This window comes from Limanda limanda, chromosome 13, assembly GCF_963576545.1.
Source record: "Limanda limanda chromosome 13, fLimLim1.1, whole genome shotgun sequence".
NCBI classification, from domain to species: Eukaryota; Metazoa; Chordata; class Actinopteri; order Pleuronectiformes; family Pleuronectidae; genus Limanda; species Limanda limanda.
In genome coordinates, this window is record NC_083648.1 from 15,835,734 (window position 1) to 15,859,826 (window position 24,093).

Below are 24,093 nucleotides of genomic sequence, written 5' to 3' on the forward strand. Positions count from 1 at the left end.
GATTAAATCAAGGTTGTTTAATGTTCACTTATATATGTATATTAATTAGACAGTTTTGACTAATATACAGTTTTGATAACTATGTGGTGGCGGTGACTGTCGCCTCACAGCAAGAAGGTTCCTGCTTTGTATTTTCGCCATTGCAAAGACATGCAGATTGTAAATGTCAATGCCTCTTTGTCTCTATATGTTGTTTCGACAATACGCTGGTGACCTTTCCAGGTCGTATCCCAGGTATTCCACTTTATGGCCAATTTCAGCTGGGATTAGCTCCAGCTCAAAGGATAGGCGGTATAGATAATGGATGAACTTTTGATCAAAAAAGGATAAATGTGGTCATATAAGAAGGAAATGCAGGGAAAGTTTGCATATTGATCTTCTAACTGCTTTTTGTATAGGAAGGTGTAATTTTGAGTGTTTACATTTTTTTATGAAATATATTTTTCCCTCTCAGGGTCATAGTAGCACCTGCCCAGGTGTATATGGGAAGAACTAACACTAAAGACATCTAGAGGAAGACACTCAATTAAAAGCAACCAAACAAGGTTTAAAAACTATATAATTTTTAAGCTGTGGTGAAGTGTCTTGCTGGTGTTTTACCAGTAGAGGAGGCAAAAGATCCACACTTGGGTCTTACTCTGTATTAATCAGTGGGACTTGGTCCTGGATCCCTGACAACCAGTGTGCCTGACAACCAGTGCCGCTGAAGGGTAGTTTTGTTTTCTTGTCCATGTACAGGCTATTTCTGCAGAAAAATACCCTTTTATCAACCAAATATTGAAAATATAAATCAATTTATATCTTAATTTTACACATGAATTGTGTCTGAAACAGGAGAGAGTTTGTACCAGCCTCAATTTTGGAGAGAGACCTTATTAATCTAGCAATATTCTACGTGTTCAGTCCCTTAATAACTATTTGCACTTTGAGGCAGTCTGAACAGGGAGTTTAACTGCACACAGACAATATTGCAGTTAGAGTAGCAGGATTAAAACCCTCACAGATGACACAGAGCACAGAGGAGGGTTAGAAAGCATTTCCCAGGGCTCCATCTTGATCCTGAGGAATTATGAGCAGACACAAATCACAGAGACACCGCTGCAAGAGTGAATCCGGTATTTTTTATTTGTAAGATCAAAAGCATTAACAGCACTCATATTAACAATACATCAACAGCATATCAAATCTAATGCCCAAAGATAGATTCTTTCAAGTACACACATGGTTTTAGTCATTTCCACAGGCACGTGCAAAAACTCACACATGTAACTTTACGGCATTGTTACAAAAATACAGCTCAGGCTTAAACAGCATCATCATTGCGTCACGGCCGATATCGTCTGGGCCAAGTCACAATGTCCATCAGAGAAGGCAGCACTGCAACTCAATACACAAAGAGAAATACACAAACATGGAACACAGATCCACTGTTCACATTTACTGGTAAACATGTAAATTATGGTGCTTTGTTTGACCTGGACCGACCTCTGTGTAAACATGAACTTGTTAAAGTTGGACCTTTAATTCTAGCGCTTCCTCTGCTTTGTGTGCTTTGATGTACATGACAGTGTGCAAGATACAACTCCCCTGTCATGAGCATGCTTTCACGTGTCCAGTAGTTATCAGATCTGTGAAGAGTAGCTGGAGAAGAAAGGGCCCTCAAGGTGCGGAGCTGCTTGTTTTCACCCAAGTCTTGACAGGAGGTCCCTAGAGGACTTCCAGCAGCTCGCTGAGCAGCACCTCCCTCTCTCCTAGCAGCACATCTCTCTTCAGACTCGTTCCTTTGTTCACCACTTTTATCTTCAAGGCCAGACTCTTCACTTTGGCCTGGGGCAGCGCGTCAAAAAAGAAGTCCTCGTTAAACACCGGATTCCTGCTATTCTTGATGATGGTGCTCCTCTGTTTCTGCTGCTTGCCAGGGTTCAGGTAAAGGGCCACGCAGCAGTTGATGCTTTTGAGATCCGTCTGCCTGTCGTAGAGGGCCTCGGCCGTGAGCACCCGAACCCTCAACCGAGCCGACTCCGGGTCGTAGTGAGTGCTCAGCCTCAGTGTCCCCCCCTTGTGGAGGTTGACGGTGTGCTCTCGCTGAAGGAGGTGCGCTGCTGCCCCCTTCAGGCCGCTGCTCTTACATCCTCGGAAGGCAGGCGATGGGGGGCAGCGCTGGCGGCGGCGCTGCATGTTGGGGCTGTTGTCTGCTGAGCTGCAATCATCGGTGGAGAGAGAACTGTGGCGGGCCAGGGAGCGCTTGGCCCGGGACAGCTAGAGGGAGACGGGACAAGGAACCACATAGAGAGAGGCCGCATGTTGATCAAACACGGGAAACACTTGTTTGTAACACACTCATTGATAATCAACAGAAACCAACATCCTCACCTTTAATTGTGTCTCCTGGCTGATGGAGCGTAAGAGGGAGGCAGAGCGGGTCAGGAGGGGGGAGTTGAAGGGAGAGGACTCTGCAGAGGAGCAGGTGTCGCTCTCTCCACCGCTGAAGTAGCGGTAGGGGTTGGGGTCAGAAGGGGCCAGCAGCGTCCCCCCCTGGGAGCGCCTCTGCGAGTTGGGGGAGGTGAGCGGGCTGCCGGGGTCGCTGTGGAACAGGCTCTCCTTGCGCCGGGTGTGAGGGGACTCCACCAGGGTGGAGAAGCCATAAGAGGTCTGAGCCTTAGGGACATACGGCAGGGACATGGCAGTCTGTGACTGGGGGTCTGCATTGGTGTTGACATCCCCACTGACCCTGTCCACAGAGCCGGCCCCGGGCTCATCCGCACTCTCTATTTGGATGATGTGACGATTGGCTGACTTCTGCAGATTGCGTGCGTCACCCCCCAGGCGGGAAAACATGCGAGGGCTGCAGGGGTTCTTGCTGCTCCGAGCTCTGGGGCTCTGGCTGCAGATGACGTGGTCAGAGGCTGAGGGTCTCAGGGTGGAAAGGAGCCGAGGTTCTGGGGACAGAGAGTCCTCGGGTGGACAGCAGATAAGTTTAGGGGGGATAAAGAAGTCGGGGATTTTGTCTGGAGTGAGGACATTTACATAGACAGAGATAGGAATGGCCTCTGCCATCTGCGGGGATTGAGATTGTGTCCGTTTACTGCTCTCCACAGAGCTGCGGAGCTTCTCCAGGAGCCACATGCCCACTCAGACGCCTCAGCCGCAGCTTTCTCTATGAACAGAAGAATGATGCATGAAGAGGAGATATGTTTATCAAAATAAAGAGCCACAACAACTGATTTTCAATGTCTCCAAATATGGCAAAAACCCTAAACTTACGAAAACAAACAAACAAGCGAGAACATTCCCTTGAGGTATGAAGTGATGGAGAGTTTATATTCACGTTGAAGCCAAAAGGCGAATTTCTTTCACAATACGGACATTGCATTCGTTTAAGCTGCTCCAGAAAGCACTTTAAGTCTTTGATTTAATATGGCATTTAAACATATACCCATCCCCTGAACGATCTAAACAGTGCTTTTGAGTTCAAATTGGGTTTTCAACAAATCAAACTTCTGTATTTTGAATTCAAATCACTTTCACTTCTGATTGAAAGCTTTCAAATCAACAAGTCAGGCAAGTCAAAATAACTTTTCCCCTTAAAAGAAAAATTCACATTCACAGTCGTCGCGATGCACATTTAACATCAAATCTACCTACCTGCTGGTTTTATAACTCTTTTCCTTTGGAAAATAACAATCTCCGCCGTGCGCTCCTGCAGCCTCTCCAACCAACCCGTGCGTAAAAGGTGAATAGTGATCCGTAAACGGCTGCCAGCGGTAAAAGGCTGCTATAGATCGGACAATCTCTCTTTATACGACGGGGGTCTGCGACTTGTGAGCCAATGAGAAGGGTGTGAAACCTTCTCATGGTATTTATCGCAAAACTATTCCCCTGCGCAGGCACGAGGGGTGAAGGAGAAAAAAAAAAAACTCATTTAAAGGCAGTTGTTCCATCGCCCACAGAGTGCCTGGAATTATGTGGGTTTCATATCTCACGCCTCATTGATTTTCAAAGAGAGCGACTCTGTGATTTCATTTGGCATTCACGTGAGAACTGTTCTCTGGTGCATTGTTGCCAGATAGCGCATCTCTCTCCATAACGCACGGCGCACACAGACAGACACCTCGTAATTGGACTTCCTGGAGGCAAAGTGATGATGATTAGAAGTGACAATGTTGTGTTCACATGCACCATCTGAACTCAGTTTAAACACTAATGACAGAATAAGCCTTTGTCTTGAAAGTGGACGGAATGAAACAAACACACCGTGACAAATAGACTGCTGATTATTTTCATCACAATTTAAAAACCAAGCTGCGGTGGGAAGTTAAAGGAGCACCTGCCTTGCTGCAGGAAATTGTCAGCTCTCCCAAATAAGCATCATTACAGTCTGCAGTAAGTGGATCAAACAGCAGAGCTCACATTGTGCCTGTTCTGATGTCCCCACCACGTGCTTTGACTCCTTCTTGGGTGGTTTATCCAAATCCCAGTGTTTGTCCACAAATCTTCCCATGGACGTGAGACTGATGTGCTGCCAAGACGTGTCCCTCATGGAGCCTTCAGATTGACAGAACCTCTGAAACGGTCGTCTGTGGCAGATTTGGACTTAAACTCTGGAGCGAGTCGCCCTGCTGATCGGAGAACTGCTGCTACATCAGATGAGATGTTTCAGATCCCACCGCACAACTTTTCACTTCATTGAGGAGTTGATCATAAAACAAAGAAACCACTTAAAAATGAAAACAAACTAAAAACAGTATTTCAATTGGCAACACACAAATGAATTAGGTTTGTTCAAGATATAACTTTGATTAGAAAGAATATAAGTCATTTGCTTAAACAATTATGTCAACATGGTAATTTTGGACAACAACCTAATATCTTTGGGTTTAAACCTTTGGGCAGAACCTAATCAAAACTTCCATACATCACTCAGAAAATAGTGCTAAACATTTGTATTGATATATGTTATAGATCAAATTATTAATTGATTTATTGATAAACTAACCAGCAGATTAATTGATAATAGATATCTGTGTTAGGAGTGCTTTTATAGGCTATTCATCTGAATGTATTTTGAACATTTAATCCTTTAAACTCCTCTAAATGTTGTTATTGTAATCAGGTAAAAGTATTAATTAATTAATTTGTCAACAACTATAACTTCTTACAGATATTGCACTTGTTGATGAGTGTAAAATAATACATTTGTAAACTGTTCTTAAAATAGCTGTAATGCGCCACTTATTAAATGTCCATTTACTTCTAATGCTACATTGTGGGTTTAAGAGTAAAGTGTTACCAATTATTTGAAGTTGTTTGTCTTGCAATGAAACACTTTGAGCTTGTGTGAAATAATCCCGGACAGTCACTATTTATTAGATTATTCAAAACAACATAAGGAAGCCCAGATTCGCTTTGGCTGGACGGCAAATCTGGTCACAAAAAGTGTTAAAGTACATAATGTGGTAAAACACCATGACACATATTATGACACTTTCGTGAAAAACATTCTCTCTATTTATTTCTGTATACAATGTGTTTGAGAAGAAAATGTATGGATCATTTGTACAAATTTTCTATTTGGACCATTTTCTGTTTGAAAAAAGCCCATTAAAATGTTTCCAACCCACAGTGTCTTGTGCCAGGTGTTAAACGTGGAGGTGGATCTGTCATGGTATGAGCAGCCATCTCGTAGGAGTCAATTGGACCAGTCAGTGTTCTGCAGCATTTTTTAAAATGGCTAAAAAATATGAGATTGTTTTACTGGACCAGCTACAAACATGATCCATCCATCCATTGTATAAGTATTCCAAGTTTCCAGCCCACCAAATATAGAACATTTTGAATTTTTGTATTTCGTGTTTCATTTCATTAAATCTTTCCTCAACATCTATGTTGACTAAACTCTGCACGACTTATCTCATAAGAAGTCTACAAAAGCAGAAATACACATCTTTATGACTTTTATTCTTTATTATAAAGCAAGATGATTAAAATGCACACAGTTGTTACAAAGACCATGAAGATGGTTTCTCAATAAAAAGTACGTTTTATAATACAGTTTGAGATATTACAACAACAAAAATATTTGGTGAAAATGTGGCCAATCTTGTTCCTTGCTCTCTACAAAATATGGACAATCCTTCTACAAGTGTCAGTCGCAGTTTTATTCTGTATAGTCTTGAACAAAATTATCTTTGTATCTTACATTACAGTCTCGGAGCCTATCGGCTATCTTCTGACCATGACTATTCTCATGCACAATCTGTTCATAGTATTTACTTACATTATTACTCCCTTTTATTTATTTCTATTTCTTTCCCTCTTTTTTGAAAATGTTTTTCTTCCAATTTTCCTCTAATCAACACATCTTTCTTTGACATTATTTGACCACAGGGTAGTTTCATAGAGAACACTGCTCTGGGTTACTGTCTCTTCGGTGTATCCTCCTCTGCTGAAACCTGCTCAGTAAAACTGCAATTTAATCTGAAGGTCAAAGAGCGGCTCCACTGGAGCTGGGGATTAAAAACGGAGGACGATATCAGTGGAAATATCAATTAAAGGGATTATCACTTGTAGTTATGAAGTTATTAGTTCTGAAAAACACAAACATTCAGGACTTAAGGAAGTTATTGCAACCATTCGTTTCTCCACTGCAAACAAACACAGCACTCATTTCAGAATCTGTCTTATGAAAAGCCTCTGTCTATTTACTGAGACAAATATTTACCAAAACAATACATATTATTGTCAAGCCCTGAAAATACACCAAAGGCAATGTAATTGAGCTGAAGTGGCTCAATACGCAGGTGTGTGGGCTGGGAAAACAAAAACACTCAGCCGTGTCTCAGTGCTGTCAATGACGGCTCGACAAAAGAACTTGTGCAGATGAGACCCATTCACGCAATTTTTCTAAAAAAAGATTATAGTCAATTATAGATTAGTGATGAACCATTAAGTTAGAGCAATCAGGGCTATGATTCATTCCCCTGTCGAGACATACCCATTTAGACATTTGACCAGTCAACTATTATGTGTTGCCCCAGAGAAATGCTCAGCTGCAGCTCCTTCCTCCAAACCAGCTGGATAAAGCTGCAACAACACTAAAAGTCTATGAGGGAAAGACTGTGGCGTTTGAAATGGAAAAAGCATGTCCTCAGCATGAGGCCACACTTCAGACTCAGCTTGTCAGACTCAATTCCTCAGAGATGCGGCTTTGCTCAGCCTCAGACTCAACTTTATTTAGGTTACGTTTTATATTGGTATCATAGGTTTTTTATTGTAAACCCAGAAAATCAGGGGTTTCAAAAAACATTATTTGTAAGAGAATGAAGAAAAGGTACAAGCCGTTTAATGAAGAAACAAAAATGTCACTTTACTGTGGAGTAAAGGCCCCAAAGTCCCCATATGAACCTATATTTAAATTCACTAGATCCATATTTTAATTGTATTGGCACCAAATGTCACACTTTCAAACTTCTGTTAAGATCCATTTATTATTCTCTTAAAAATTAAAAAACATCTTGCAATCTTACAGAAAGAGGGAAAAGAAATGCTGGCTTCGACCATTCACTTTCTCGCAATATGCTCAGGTACACATGCATTCATACATTTACAGTGTGCCTGTAGTTGTATTTCTGTACGTTTTAGACAAGAACAATAAAACTAAATAACATTATATGGATACCAAATCCAATTTATTAGATAATAGTTGAACTCTGAACTGAACAGTGACACATTGTCAATTCAGACCTGACTGTTTTGAATTGGGTGGAGAAAAGTTTACCTGAACATAATTTATGGGGTTATAATTGCAGATTTTATACGTTTCCATCTTTGTTTCTTTTTCACCCTGAACTGCATGCTTTTACAGAAGTGTCTGCACATGTGCAAATCTCTATACACTTGCATATCTCATTACACATTTAAATTATTATGATTTTTTTTTATGTTTACAAATCTGATTACGCACATGTAGATTCTGATTACATTTCTGAAAGCAAAACTGAGAACAAATTTGTGGATTCTTTGACACATTTACAAATTACGCACACACAGATTGAGATAAAGTAACATAACTCTCCACACACACACACACACACACACACACACACACAAATAATAATCCTACAATATTGGCCTCATAGTTATTTCTTAATAAGTCAACTACAGGAATATTGCCTTAAATTGTAAACATTACGAAAAACTTAATTGGATCATTACCTGTTATGCATTACTAGATGTCACCAATAATCCGTGCAGTCAGTGTCTACTCAACACTTGTAAGCAGAGAGAAGAGCGAGTCACTGTCGATATATGTTACTTTGTCATGTGATCATGGTTTATTCATGGCTTGCACATCAAATTATCTGATATGAAAATAGGCGTTGCAGCACAGCATGAGTCTTACCTTATTCTGTGACAGTGTACACACACTGGGCGGAAATAATGACTACTTAAGGATAATGCATGTAATGTTCTCTAAAACAACTCTCTAACACAAACCTGAAAAGAATAGATGAAGCAAGCACGTGCACTGTATGAACAAGTGTGTGTGTGTGTGTGTGAGTATGAGTTCACACACGCACAAACAGGCGAGGTAATGGGACTCTGTCAGTTTTAATTGGACCAAGGCTGGTGTGCCTGTTTATAATGAGGCCTTCCACACTTATCTGATTCTTCCCACAACCTGTTCAAACCGACCTACAGGATCGACAACACCATTCCTGGCTCCAATCAACTCTCTGCTGTCGGCTGTCTTCAGGACAGTATATCGACACACGTAACAGTGCATGTCACTTCACCCAATCATCAGCTGATGCCTCTGGATAATCGCCCCTCATGTTGGTCAGTGGGAAAAGTGTGGGCTTTTTTCTACATAACATGGCTCACTCTCCTCCGCTGTTCTAAACCTCCTTTCTTATGGTTCAGTTCAACCGTTTCATCCATCAGATTCATGTGAGTGTCACTGATCTGAGTGTCACTGAAGAACAGGGGATGTCGCACCTTGTTAAGCCCTATGAGACAAATTGTGATGCGTGAATATGGGCTGAACAAATACAATTTGATTGATTGATCTAGATGTGAGATCATTTTCGCCACCATCCATAACTTTGCCCCCGATTGGAATATGTCAACAACTGCTGGACACGCTGCTGTGAGATTTGGTACATGCACATAGAAGGGATAGTGCTAAATTTTATTATATAATATGTTACAGTTCTTAATGAATTTCCTAAAAACAATAAAAAAATCTTTGTTTTTGATATTCAAAGTCATAGGCTGTTTTATTTGTTTAATTGGATAATATCCGCTATACTGGCGTCGCCCATCTCTGCTGTAACTTCCGGGGCAAACATTTGCCAAAGGAAAAGTTCTTGCCGAAGTTACATTTTGTACGTATGAAGAAAACGTCTCAAAAATGTGTTTAGAATTTAATATTGTCCTATATATTAGTTTAGTGTAAAATAGAGCTCCCCAAAAGTGAAGCCAAAACATCCCGATCGTCTCCCGAAGGCTGGCTGAGGGATAGGTCATAAACCCCACCCCCTTCCATGTTAGTAGGTGAGTCATAGGAAAAATGTAAAAGTCAAACTACACATCAAACAAAGCTTTCCCAAAAATATAGTCTGTCATTTCAGATAGTTCTTATCATACTGATGTGTGTGTGTTCATTTTTCATGTAAACTTAGTGAGTCATAGTCAGTCATGTATGGCTCTACTCCCTGGTCACGGCTGCCCAGTTTGGCTCCAAATGGCATCAGCAGGGAAAGATGGTAGAAGCCATATCTGGGATGTTTTTGCTTCTTTTTCTTTTTACAACCGGAGGGAGTGGAGACATGCCGTCCATCTTCGTACACATTCGGTACAGCGTCACAGAACTGCTCACATGGCTGTTCAGAGATGTGGTTTTGATTTATATCTGCAGCTGTAGGTTTCCAGAACACATTGTTCATGGTTCAGTGCTGAAGCTTCTACTCTGGCAATTCTCACCCCTTTGACTTGAAAGGTTCCTACTTGAACAAATTGATTCACAGAAGTCAAGGCACTGGGCATGACACTGTATGAGCATTGCTAACATTTTCTTTTTAACACCCACATTATATCTCAGGAAAGGGATTGTGTTCCTTCTTGAACAAATGGCTCAGTATCCTAAGAGTTATATTATGCACATGCATAACAACATGACAAGTTGCTCTGAAGGTGAATTGTGTCCATACTCTGGCTGATATGATCAGTAATAACAAATGGTGTTACCTTCTATGCTCAGTTGATTTAATTTCCTATATATATGAGATTCAAATTGTCGCTGCTTTTTGGAATATAAAAATAATATAATATAAAAATATGCATTGCTTCAATAAGCGACACTGTCACTGTATTAATCTTCGAGTGAAACTGCAATTTGATATTTTTAAACTTTCATTTGCAAACCTAGAATAACTTCCATGTTCGTCATCCTGGGACATTGCTCCCGTCGATGTGAAAATGAAGAAAGGAAATTGGAGAAACTCAGCATGTCAAGTCAAATAGCAGTTATATTTTCTCAGTTATATGTTATACTAGAACAAATGTTGCCTAAAAATAGGGCACAGGGCTCAATAGACAGAAATGTTCAATTCCACCCACACCTTTCGTCAGCGTCGCTTCATTAGAGTGTATTCACCACTGGATGTGCTTTGGCTATCATCACATCGGCTTTATAGACAGAAATTGATCCCACATCACATGGCCAAGACAGAACCTGCTGATTTCAGAACTCAATCCTTGCAGAGCTGATGTTGGTGGTTGAATTCTCCTCCGAGAAACACGAAAATCTTAAGTGGATCTAAAGGAATTTAAACTTGGATTATAGCCTTGACATTATTATTATACTGTCAGATATCCTGGAACGTTTCAATTTCATATTTTAATGAAATGTAATTGAATCAAATACACATTTTTTCTTGTCCCATAAATGATAACTCCGACTAAAAATTCACAATGGGTTCACTAATCCATTTCTTTTTGCTATTGTCCTTTTGTTACAGGTGGATAGCAGTTTTACATGGAAAGTCCAACAAGGTTCAGCCTGCAGATTAACATGAGAGTGCCTTGTTGTCACCTGAGCTTTTTTTCTTGTGTAGCAGGTAATTTGTGGCAATTTCTCTTGTGATTTTCCACTAACACGCCTTCTCAATCATCATATGAAACAATCATTATTCAATGTCTTTAAATAGATCTATGATCTGTATGTTTTTGCTGTAAGTAAAACCAATCGCAATTTTCCTTTCTTGATTGGACAGAAAACCAGTAACATTACGTTGATGGACTACAGTAATGATCATGTAGAGCAGGGGTGCCCACACTTTATAGGCTTGTGAGCTACTCTCGAAATGACCAGCTCAACAAGATCTACCCCCCCCCCCGCGCACGTACCCCCTCTTTTTTCGCGCCAGGAAACACACTGAAAAATGATTTTAAACGATATAGATAACATATTTTATATTTTATATGATATAAATGATTAAATATGCATCCCATAGTTTGTATTCCCCTTCTGTTGTCCTGGAGATTTAATTTGACCAATTTTACCAATCACATTATTAAATGTCCCCCTCTGCACACAAGCAGTCATATAGATAAAAAGAGAGAGAGGGGGGGGCTACGTATTCTCCACATAGGTTTGAGTGGAGAATACGTAATTTACCCTCCACACCCGACATAGCAAACAGTGGAGAAGTTCTTGAAGATGGATGACATTAAATTAATAATTTAAGTGGAGAAGTACAGTGAGCTGTATGATCCTCCAGAGGTGGGACCAAGTCATTTTCTGGCAAGTCCCAAGTAAGTCTCAAGTCTTTGCCCTCAAGTCCCAGGTCAAGTCCCAAGTCAAGACAGGCAAGTCCCGAGTCAAGTCCAAGTCCCGCAGTTTGAGTTTCGAGTCCTTTTGATCACAGAGTAATAATATATTTACACAGATCTTGTATGCTTTTAAAAACTGTATTTATTTATTAAAACAAGTGCAATTGAATTTTTGGTCCACCTTTAGAGCACTAGTCTACAAACTTCTTGTTGAGTAGAGCTCATTCGGGTTCACTTTGCAGTGAACAGCAATCCAGCACAGCTGAAGAGTCACCTGCAGGCAGCCGAGGCAGGTAGGCCAGTCGGCTATTGAGGTTCAGGCAGTGTTGTCCATGAACGAGTTAAAAAGAATGCGTTCTGAAAGTTGCAATTCCGTTTTTCAACTTTTTTTTGTTGAGGGGGGCGGCTCTTGCATATAGCACCAAATGTGCTAGGGCCGCCCCTGTGTAGCGCAGTGATTCTCCCACCGGTGCGGCGCGGAGGCATAACAGGCGCGCGACCGGGAGGAGAGAATGCGAGGCGGATCTAATATTATAGCGAACTAATGTTTTGACGTCCGCATCTCTTTAACGGCGGAGCAGTAAACAAATCGCTCTTTCGCCGTCATCCACTCAATGCAGCTCTAGGGATTAGCGCTGCGCGGCGCTTCGGCGGCGCTTCCGCGTCCGGTTTGAACCCGGCGTGACGAGCAGTCCGCCCCGGTTGACGTTCGCAACATCGTCCGGGGTGGGGGGCGTGGCAGTGGCGGCGGCAGCAGGGGCGGCGGCAAATAAAAAAAAAAGTGGGTACGTGCGCTGGAGCGTCCACGTGACTGCCTCTTGTCCAGTTGTGCGATCGACCCACACTGCCTTCGCGATCGACCGGTCGATCGCGATCGACGTATTGGGCACCCCTGATGTAGAGTATACTTTATATAATAAGGGCAGATAATAGCCCGCAATAAACTCACAAGCTTTGTGAGTCATGGCCCCCGCTGAGGTTAGATGAGAGGAAGGTAGTGAGTTGAGTCGTGCTGGTACAGGAAGAACAGTTTGTGTGGGGAAAGAATCCAGGCACTTCCTGTTGCTGCAGCACAACATTACGCACATGATTGTACAGATGAGGAATATTTATTTTACACTAAATATATCTAAATGGCAATTCACAACGAATTTATTATGAATATCTGATTAAAGGATGTTGACGTACTGTTGATCATAGCTATGTCTGCGTATATAAAACATTTAAACCTGTGTGTGTGTTACCGTGAGGCAGGTTTCCTTCACTTGCTTTAAATGTAACACTCATCTCACACGAGTCTGTGCTGCACATGTGGGCCTATTAGTAAGTGTCAGCGTGAGCAGAGAATACACTGTCGGATAACTGTGAGTTGGTTGCCATGCGGCTCATCCTGCTGCTGCACTGATATCCTCGTTATGGCTCTGAGACAACCGACCCATCTGGTTCGGGGCCGCCGGGCACCAAGGTAAACACAACACCCATGCAGCGCGCACAGCCACACACAGAAACACACACAGACACACCGCTAAAGAGAGAAACAGTCTCTGTGATGTTGAGCCTTGATCTTCAGAGTGATGATGTTAAATTTGTTTGAGGTTTGTCACACATACAAACCAACATAGCAGAAGCCATGAGTGTACGTAGAACAAGTGAACACGACAAACAGGAGGCAAAAAAAGAGGAGACAGATGGAGAGGGGGTGAAGACAGTCCAAGATGAAGTATGTACAAAGTGAAGGGTGGACTTGTACCAATCTGTAAAGCAGTTGGGAGGAATAGCCCGAAGTAGAAGAAAACAACAATCACAGAGAGGAGGAATTCGTTTCATTTTATGTGCCACTTCAGCCCAGTTAACATAGAGCAGATGTTCTCTGCTGTTCTCTCTGCTGCAATAAACACAAAACCGTCTGATGATAAAAAGCATTAGAATCATCTGAGGGGCACAGCTTCCAGCAACAGCTCATTACTCCAACTTTATTGAAATTGCTTCTAAAATATAAAAACTGCATATTCTCCGATCTTTCAGAGGTTACGTGAGGCTTCACACGGAAGAGAACAGGAGCAAAGCCTCCAACACTTTCAATGCATTTCAGGAGAGTTTTATTGAGGTATAATTGAGAATGATTCGAATGATATTAAATTCATTGTGAACAAGAGGAATAGACTTTGGACCTCAGCAGGAAGAGGAACACCATAGAACTGCCTATGTATCAGGTGCCTATTAAAATATGAAGGAGACGTTGTCCCCTGAAGGGACTGGTAGTGATGATGAGAAATGAACCATGAAGAAGGAATGACCCCTTTGATTTGATGGTTGGGGGGATTTCATGATATCCAGAATTGAGGTGATGCGGGTAGTAACATAATTTGTGGTAGTTGTTATAAAAATTATATATATATATATATATATATATATATATATATATATTAATACAATAGAACAAAAGTTTCATTGTATTAAATGTATCTAACAGTGGGGTATATATAGAGCCTCTGAGTGGACATCCTGCACTTTTTTAGGTAGAATCAGAATTATAGTTCTTGACTTTTTTTTACCATGGAGCTAGAACCTGCAGTAAAATTGTGAGGATCAGTAAAACCAATAAAATGTGTAATGCAGTGTCAAATAAATGTATATTCTTCCATCACATTACCAGCAATACTAACATGACTAACAGTTTGAGAAGTCTTGGTATGATATTTCATCAAAACCCGCAGTCTTTATGTCACTCAAAGTCGCCTATTTTGCTTTTAAAAAGTAACTATAATTCCTCCACTGTGACTCAATTATCTACTTATACAATTTTTAAATGTCAAAAAAGATTTGTATTTGATGCTTTTCATCAAGAACTTCTATTTGACAGACAAGATAAAATCCTTCTGTTGTCTTCTTTGGATCTCCTCCCCCAGCATTTATACTTGAGTGTGTGCGCGCGCGCGTGTGTGAGTGTGTGTCTGTGTGTGTGTGTGTGTCTGTGTGTGTGTGACACACACTTGTCAAAATTGGCATTTTGACAAGTGTGTGACAGTCGAATCTGTCAACAATGGCGGCATGATGAATCCTTACACAATATGCTGGCATTGAAAAGTGTCTCTCAAACAGACAGAGGGAAAAGAAGGCGCTACCAAATAATGAGGGCCGCTGATTGGCTCGAGGACAGGAGAGGCTTGATTGGGTCCACAATCAACAGATGCCAATAGTTGTTGAATACGGTCTGCCGTGCTCTCTCGTCATATCATCTCCTGAAATCAACAAACACAGAAAGTTTGACCGGTCTTTCTGTTGACTTCCAAGTTGCTCCTGAGTGACTCATAACACCGAGTTTTGTCAGGACAAACAGAAATACTTCTGTAGTGCTGTGGGACTGTAGCTTGATTTTGACACCTCTGCTGACACATTGCCTTTGACCAGCAGGTTGTCCTTGGCTCTGTGCACTTTCTTTGCTTGTCTTTTTTTTTACCTTTTGTATATATTACCTTTATTTTAATCCTATCTTTGCAGCATAAAAATACACCCCCCGCTGTCTCAGAATTGGCTCCAAGGAGTCGACAAAAAGCCAGAGGGGGAGAAGGAGGAAATGGACGGAGCAAAGTACTCAGCTAATAGAAAAGAATTTAATGAAACGTGCACCTTTGAGGCTCAAGTCTCCGTGGACTCCTGAACAAGGCTTTCACTGGCCTTTGAGAAGGGCAACGTGTGGATGACTCATGGCCCTGCTTCACAAAGCAAAAGGGACTGATTGCTGGTATTTATGGACAACACAGAAATGGTGAGCTATCTCTATGTTCTCCAGAAAAGTACAATCTGTAACTGGTGGTTTGAGGAAAGAGTCACTATGTATTCTTATGGTGGAATATTATAAAACATATAAGAAAGTCATGTAATTTGTACCTGCTGGGGTTTTTCCCGACTGACCATTCATTAAACCACTTCCCTGAACGGTAATAGTTTTGTCGTAGCTTAGCAACCGTGAGTAGGCACGGCCTCAAGGGCTGAAGATATCGTATGTTTAAAACTGTAAGATAAAATGAAAACAGAAATATTTCCCTCCGACATATACATAGTTCTTTAGAATTATACAGTAGCTGTAAAAAATATATACTCAAGTGAAGTACAAGTATCTTACAAATGTATTTAAAAATGTAAATGTCCGAATCAGAAAATGAAAATGACTAATCTTAGCCTTTGACTGCTGCATTGTACTTCCGGCTCTCTGGCTTGCGTTATGCACTGACTCATTCACATTAAAATGTCTCCTTAGTTGTTTGTGAGTCCTCTCTGCAGAGCTGTTATCTATGGTTAAAACAAGTCTACACCCTCGGTCAACATGACCAGCAATCGCCTTACTATCCCGTTAAATGCCTTCCATATAAAAGTTCAGCATCACTCTTGTCTTTGCCAACGATATTTCTTGGCCTCTCCAAAGTGGCTCACAATGGCAGCCTACGTGTGCGCTGTGTGAAATTGAGGAGGACCTAAGACAATAACTCTTAACACCACAGAGCCTGCATTTATTTATATTGTTAACACTCCCACTAACTACAGTTGGAGACTTATCAGCCTCCAGTTATCTGGTGATAGGTGCAAACCAGGATGCCATTACAAAGCCACTGTTGTAATTATCTTTTGTAAATTTCAGCCGAAATCATTTACTACCTTAAAACAACTCAACACATTGTGTCGTTGTCCACATGCTCTTTTGTCACAGCTGCCCAATGATAATATAATACAGTATGCCATCAGGACAGCTTCTCAAAAGTGAAGCCAAAACATCGCCCCCTGGTGGTTGGCTGTAGTTCATGCCATAAACACTGCCTCCGTGTTAGCAGAAAGGATGTGCTTCTAACTAAAACAAATGTTTCTCTAAATATGGTTTCTGTCAGCTCTTATCACACTAATGCTGGTTCGTGTGTTCATGTTTCTGATGCAATGGTTTGGATTTTTAACTTGATCATCTAAAAATGGTCTGAGACGTCATGATTGTCAGCTGAGATTGACCTTTTCTCAGGTTGTTGTGGGATGTTGTTACCATGGCTCCACTTCCTGATCACTACATTTGGCTTCATGGGATTAGCCCCTCTAAGTGACTTTCGGTGAACTGTGTTATCTAAAATAAACTGTTTTCTTTAGTTGCCCGTGGTTTCTTCCTGCAGTTTTCAACCTGCTGTAATTTCCTACCCAGTCCAAATAGAATGTTTAGACCCAGCATTAACATTCGATCGCAAGTGGACAGCTCTAAGTGCGTCAGTTCACACCTGACATTAGGATGTGTCTCCAGTGACCGTTTGTGATTGGATCTCGCCTCCACTCTTTACATGCAAATAGACACTTGCGTCATTTCTGTTTACAAAGACTAAATTATGTTGTTTTTAGCCTGTCTGAGTCTACAGATGGGTTCGTTGTCAATGAGTGTGTGTGTGTGTGTGTGTGTGTGTGTGTGTGTGTGTATGTGTGTATGTGTGTGTGTGTGTGTGTGTGTGTTGACGTTCTTGCAGTTATGCAAATGATCGATGTTATGAGCCCATGAAGGATGCGCATTGGTAAATACCATACAGGAAATGTTGTTTTCCAAACATGGCGTGTCACCAAAAAGTAAATATGGATATTTAACCGAGAGAAGAAGGAGCTTTCTTTATCTGCAGTGCAGAAATGTCATGTCCATATATACAGCTCACTGAACTGAAACTGAGGGAAAAAGAAGGAAGATCACATGTCCCTCCATATCTACTCTGTCAAATCCAAGATCTCCGCCTGATGAAGAGCTCCACCTGTAAACTCACGTTTTCCATGAGATGTCAGCTGTGCACGCTCACATAAAAGAGAAAATTTATGTACTATTTAAATAGATTTAAATAGCACAAGCTGTGTTACTTATATTTCTGTAGGTTCCCGCCTTGCTATTACAGTTATGCCTTCAATGGAATTTTATTTATACCATGAGAAATGTATATCTCCTCACTTAGTTATGCTTCACCCCCCTGGGAGTGTGAGATTACTCATGGTGGTATAGATCTAACATTTAAAACTAATTTCATTCTAACCTGAGCTGTTAACAGGTCAGAGACTCAAGAAGCTCATTACCTCCGCCCAGGAGGTTATGTTTGCTGGCAAGATCGCACAACAACAATTGAACTGGTTCCCATAAAACTTGGTGGAAGGATACGATGTGTCGGGGAAGAACATATCAAATTTTGATGCAGAACTGGATCAGGGGGCAGATCCGTTTATTTTTTTTCACTTTCTTCAACATTTTTACAGATTTCCCAAAAATGAATTAATGGATCTTGTTGAAAAACATTATATATATATATATATATATATATATATATATATATATATATATATATATATGTGACTGATTTCTATGAGTGGGTGATTTGGTGCAGCTTTGATGAATTCAAGAGGACTGCAGGGCCTTATGTGGGGAGTAGAGTCATTTTAAAATGTAAAGGTGTGAAGTCAAAACCAATAGTTTCTCACGTCGCAGGGAGAATTGAGATCCTACATTTGAATAATGAACTTTATGGAAATTTCCAATAACTCCCATATGTCTCGGAGATCAGCAGGATGCTGAACCAGCAGATAGTTGATTCTATACTCCACATCAGGAGCGGCAGTTTATTCTATATTTCTGCAGAAGAGAAAACCCAGGGAATAGAGTGAACTCTCATGTTATGAATATTGTTTATATTTTGTCAAGCTTATTATTGATATCCTGCCTACAAATGGCTACTGTGGCTCACAAGGTCGGGGGGACGTGGTTCAAATTTTGCAAAAAGACAAGAAACATGCCACATTAATGCTGTCCCTTCAGTCTCCACTTTATTTTGACACACAGCTAAAAGACATAAAACACATTTTCAACATTAAAAGCAATATACGGTTTTGTGTTTTCACAGCAAATTGTAGTTTCTACTTTTGTGAGATTTTAAGATTATGGAATCTGTCAGTGTTTTATAAAACATGGTGACATCATGTTCTACTGTTGCTGTCGAGTTTCTAGGATTTATTTCTGTCTTCCCATCAGAGTGGAGATGTTTTTCTGTATAGAAGAGCTCTCATAGAAGAGGGTTCTATGAGCAACAAAATTATTAAAGTCATATGTTGTTGTGTGCTGAAATACCACTCAAAGGTATTTGATATTTACTAAATTACTTCCGGTGGACATTAGGATACTACCCCCTGTATTATTAATAGCCTTAATCTACAGATACATGTTAGCTGTAGAACTATTTATCTGTTGTTCTGCTAATGCATCAAAGCACTTTGAATTTGATCAAAATTCTGATTAATGAATAGTGATGACTATTTTGCCCAGTGGAATGAAAGTGTGCATTAATGGTTTTCTTTGTTTAATCTCATATTGGTTGGTTTGTTGAAATGTCTGTTCAAGTCTATGTGAAAAATAAAGTAAATAAAAATGAATAATGTTTATGATCAAAGTATTATATTAAAGACTTAGAGATTTAGTTGGATATTGGCTCTCTTTCATTAGATCAGATGAGATGACGTGTGCAACAGATGGATGAAAAGTATCGACTTAAGTTCTATCATCTGAAAATAAGCATCAATCAGATATTATTTCTATCCTTGAAAATTGGTAAGAATCCGTCCATGTATCTTCTGTAGTTTTTTTGTACACACACACACATATAATATTAAATGGCGTGGAAAGAGAAAGGCTTTCTTTAAAGGCAGCTGCGGAGGTCAGTCCTGCTGTGAGGCAGCAGGTGAACATGCCTCTTTGACTCTCTCCTTTGTGATATTGCTGACACACTCAACCCCCTTTTGAAAGCACATCTAGAGCCCGGGTGCACTGCTGCACTCGCCAGCAGCACAGCACGCATCTTAATAGTCTAAAATGACATGAATCCTAACAAGTGCATTTCCAACTGATTCGCTCCCTCCAGTGTTTATGACTCATGTTCTGTTTTGATCCACAAACACTGGATGTTTTCAGTCCAAACAAACCGTGGTTAAGGAGCCGCATTTATCTTTTCATTGGCTTTAGGAAATTGATTCAGCTTCTGCTCCATGAAGTCAATTTTCTCTCACTAGCTGTAGCAGAGTTACTCTTCTGCGGCAGCATGTTCCGCACATGTTGGCGTCATTTAGTGAACGTGATTGGAGCCTGTAGACCGATGTTCCAAACAGGTAAGATACAAATCCATTGTCAAGCATTATTTCATCACATTAATTCAATTATTCTCTTTTGAAAACAGTAACAGTGAGAATACGGCTGCACCCGAATAAGAAATCAAATTTGGCTGTTCAATGGAAATATTCACAGATTTTTCCCCTTATTATTCTTATAGACTATCAAGCAATGCAGGACAGCTGGATTTTTTTGGACGTTCATGGCTTGGAGGCAAGATGGGGAGTAGTCGGTATGTTGCAACATGCAACGTCACCACTAGAGGGCACTAAATCCTGACCACTATACCATTGATGAATTGATGTGAACTGTAAATTCACCACCTGTAAACAAAGGCCAGAAGATAACGTTATCTCAGGGCCTGACGGTGCTGCTGCTTCATTTTCATTTATACTCGCGCTGGGGAAGGGGACAGATAAGGATTTAAGTGCAGATAATTCTGCAGACCAAAATTTCCCCAGAGGTACGCTGCACACGGACTGGAAAAACAAAAACAAATAATTCAACAACAAATGATTAAAATCTTCGAGAACACATTAGTTTTATATTACTGTATAAAACACTTTTAACTTATGTATTTAAATGTATAGTTTACATTTCCATATTTCAATCCAAAATGCTGCAAACTAAATTACAAAAATCAAATAAAGTGTTTGTGTTTCCACCTTGTTCCGTGGATAATTCTTTGCCACATTTAACCCCGAAGAGTGTCGATAAGTTCACATGGTAACTAATGTTCTAACAATTAACCTTATTCAGAACAATACACTATTTCAATTATGATGTCCAGATGAGGTGCCAGTAGAATATTCTATTCATGCTCCTTTTTGCATGTCAGTGTGATTATGACTCACATCATAACTTCCACTCCATTGTACACCTGACGTCAATCCAGTTTTAAAACACCAACTAGAAATTGTTCAATGTTCATTGCCACTGTTGTATAATTTGGGATGTTTTCTTTCTACTTTTGCAAAAGCTACATTTTACTTTTCCCTCTTGTTAACACCAGTGCCTGTGTGTTCCATGTCCATGTCACAAAATGCTGGGAGAACTCCAACAGGACGTTATGATATGATTAAGGTTTAACATTTAATTCCAAGTAATATCTTATTCAGATTATTGTGATAAAATGCTGTTCATATGGCAGTGTCTTAATCAGACTATTGTCTAGTCCCATTAATATCTGAATATTTTTGTCACTCAATGTGAATTTCTCAACAGTTTAATAAAATGCCTTTGAATACCTCTGAAGCTTTCCATTCAACATGTTCTATATTGTTCGATTGGACGTTCAGAATCTAAACTCTATGTTTTACTTCCTGTTCCTGTCTGCATTCAGTCATCATGCTCAGATAAACCATCAGCTCCATGTCTCAAAAGCAGAAACAAGTATTGCATCAATATTCTTAAGACAACAAAAAACTAATACTTTCATTTCTGATGTTGTAATGCCAGGGCTTTACATCTGTATTTAAATGACTTACTTTTTGTTAGCACAACAAACAACATTAAAACAGCACTTATACACACTGACAATGGAACTTTGAACCACATTGATGCAACATGTTGTTGTGAGGATCAAGTAGTGTCAGACAACAAAATGCCAAGTTTTGGAAACTTGCCGATGTGAAGTTTCTTTGCCGTGTGAATCAGACTCTTCTAAAGTTGCGTTTGCTTTTATCTCTCATTCAAGTGTCCCGGCCCCTGCAGCTCAACACCAGCTCCTTCCCAGCACGATGGTGCCGGCTCATTGCCTCGCAGTGGGGATCATGTAAAATGGTTAATGAGCTGTGCTGCTTTCTCTCAGACATGGCTCTTTCAATTACAGCAGAGAGTTCAAGTCTTGTGTCATCAGACCACAAATACTTTTATCTGCAGTTTTTTCTTTCTGACTTTGTGCTAACTCCAGTCAGTGCCGAATTTCTTATTGAAATAAAAGAAAATTGATGCCTGGTCATTGACGTGTGTGTGTCAGTCGTACGTACTGCCACAGATAGGTATGTAGATATGAGTTAAGTTGGTGTACATCTTATAATAAATGAAACCACGCTAGATATTCTAATTTTCAAATTCTAAAGTTTGGTTTAGATTGGCAGTGGGATGCAAAACATCACAACAGACAGTCCGGCAAAAAGGACTAAATGTGAATAATGCTGCACGGAGAAGGATGCTGGCATGTGAAAGGTTACAGTTGTCTCAACTTTGTGATTTGTTTTTAGACCTGCTTATCAAGCTGGCTAATATAGTGACAATGAAAACAGGCGAAGTGCTGTCAAGTAGCAGTTCAGCTGACCAGGTAGCCCAGCTTGTTGGGTAATGAAATAACTATTAAATTAAATTAAACATTCAAGTTAGCTACAAGTAAGTGTTTAAAATTATGAATTGTGAATACTGTAGATGAAAGGTGATGTCTCGATGTAATCTATTGATTTCTAGAATGTAACTTTATTCTGAATACCACCTATTTAAATTGTTCCAGTAACTACCTTGAGTTACTCAGTTTATGTTTTCTTTATATTTATTAATTTAATAATACATTTAAATTCATTAGACACATTTTGTCACTACCAAATACTGATATCACAACGCATTTTTCTCACAATCTGATGTTTTTTAATCTATTTTAAGAACTTGAAGAATTTTCACATAATTCAAATAAAGGTTTGGCAAACATGTATTGTTTCAGTAGTAAAAGAAGATAACATTTGGAAAGCAGGTTGAGGTTTCTTACTAATCTAAAAATAACATTTGATTTATTTAAAGCTCAGTTTAAGTCGATCCTCAGGACGGATTTGAGAGGTACGAGTGTAGGATGTGGTGAGGGGGGGCATTCACCTGTCAGAATTAACACTGAAGGCTTCAACACATGGCACGCCTGCCTGATCTTACTTCTGTTCTCCCAGGGAAGATGGAGGGATAAGGAGGCTGATCTGGACCATTGAGATGCAGTCATGGGAAACAGACTGCAGAACCTGTTGCCTTGCCAACCAAGCCCCTTGGAGTGTGAGGGTTAAATGTAAAAGATTCCCTGCCAATGCAAATATAGGCTGCCATCTGTTTTCATTACAGCCCTTTTGTTACATTTTTTAATATGCAAGAATGTGCGGGCGTGTAGGTGTAGGTGTTCACATCACAGGTCCTTTTCACCAGGATCCTAATTGGATTTTTGATGGGAATGCAATTTGCATATACCTGGAGTAATTACACGAGCATCAATAAGCGTCTCAAGGTGCAGATACGATATGTCGGCTATATTATGCAATTTTATTGATATTACTGCACGTGTGTACCATAACATTTAAAATGATCACTGACAAATTATTAAATACACAGAATTGGTTGAAGCTTGTAATCATCATTGTTGCCCTTGGTTTTACTTTCAACATCTAAATAGTAAATATAGTCCATCCATCTCTTTTTGTTTACATAACACCCACTTGTCCATTCCAGGTAATACCAGTTTTAATTGCGCTTTAAATTACAAGAGAAACTTCTGAGAATCTAAAGTTTTGTGGTCAACTTGATTTCTGTTTCTGACTATGAATCTCCAGAGGAGCCGTCACAGATACGGCAACGGCGAAAAACAGCAAACTTGTTGCTTAGGAACAGTGAGAAATAACCCTAACTTTTCTTGAAGCATCTGATCATATCTCCTACGGTGCGCAAAGCTGTGTGTGTTTGAGTGTGTGCGTCGCAGGGGGTGGGGGTGGCGGTTAGGGGAGTCAGGTTGAGAAGAGGTTGTTTCTAGGCAACTGTTTTTTTTTTAATATGAAACTTGTTTGTTTTTCTGATTGCTGTCTCTTCCTATTCATTACGATGCCGCTTTTCCACAAATGCGATATCATTCAGGCAGGGTTAACTGGCTCTCTGGTGTATGACCCTGCATATCTCTGTGATGCAAAAACAAGTAAGACGCTTTGTGCTGTTTGAAAAAAGATCACAAAGATTGTAGTTATATGGATCAGAGGCTCCATGTCTTCTAACCCAAACCCAGACAATACACTGTATATGTAGACTTAGGTGGAATTAAAGATAAACTGTTAAACCAAATTTTTTTCATATAGGGAAAATATTTCCATTTGTCCTCTGCATGTTTTTTT

The 24,093-nt window shown here is 40.2% G+C and overlaps 1 protein-coding gene across 1 annotated transcript; it reads right to left on the bottom strand.

Moving 5' to 3' along the window:
- Positions 1-1,707: 1,707 nt before the first annotated feature.
- On the bottom strand, positions 1,708-3,126 carry LOC133018668 (C2 calcium-dependent domain-containing protein 4C-like). The gene is made up of 2 exons (XM_061085085.1): positions 2,374-3,126; positions 1,708-2,259 (listed from the first exon to the last, which is right to left on the bottom strand). Exons 1-2 carry the CDS (start codon positions 3,124-3,126, stop codon positions 1,708-1,710), a joined length of 1,305 nt encoding a protein of 434 aa, XP_060941068.1.
- Between the last annotated feature and the right edge of the window lie 20,967 nt (positions 3,127-24,093).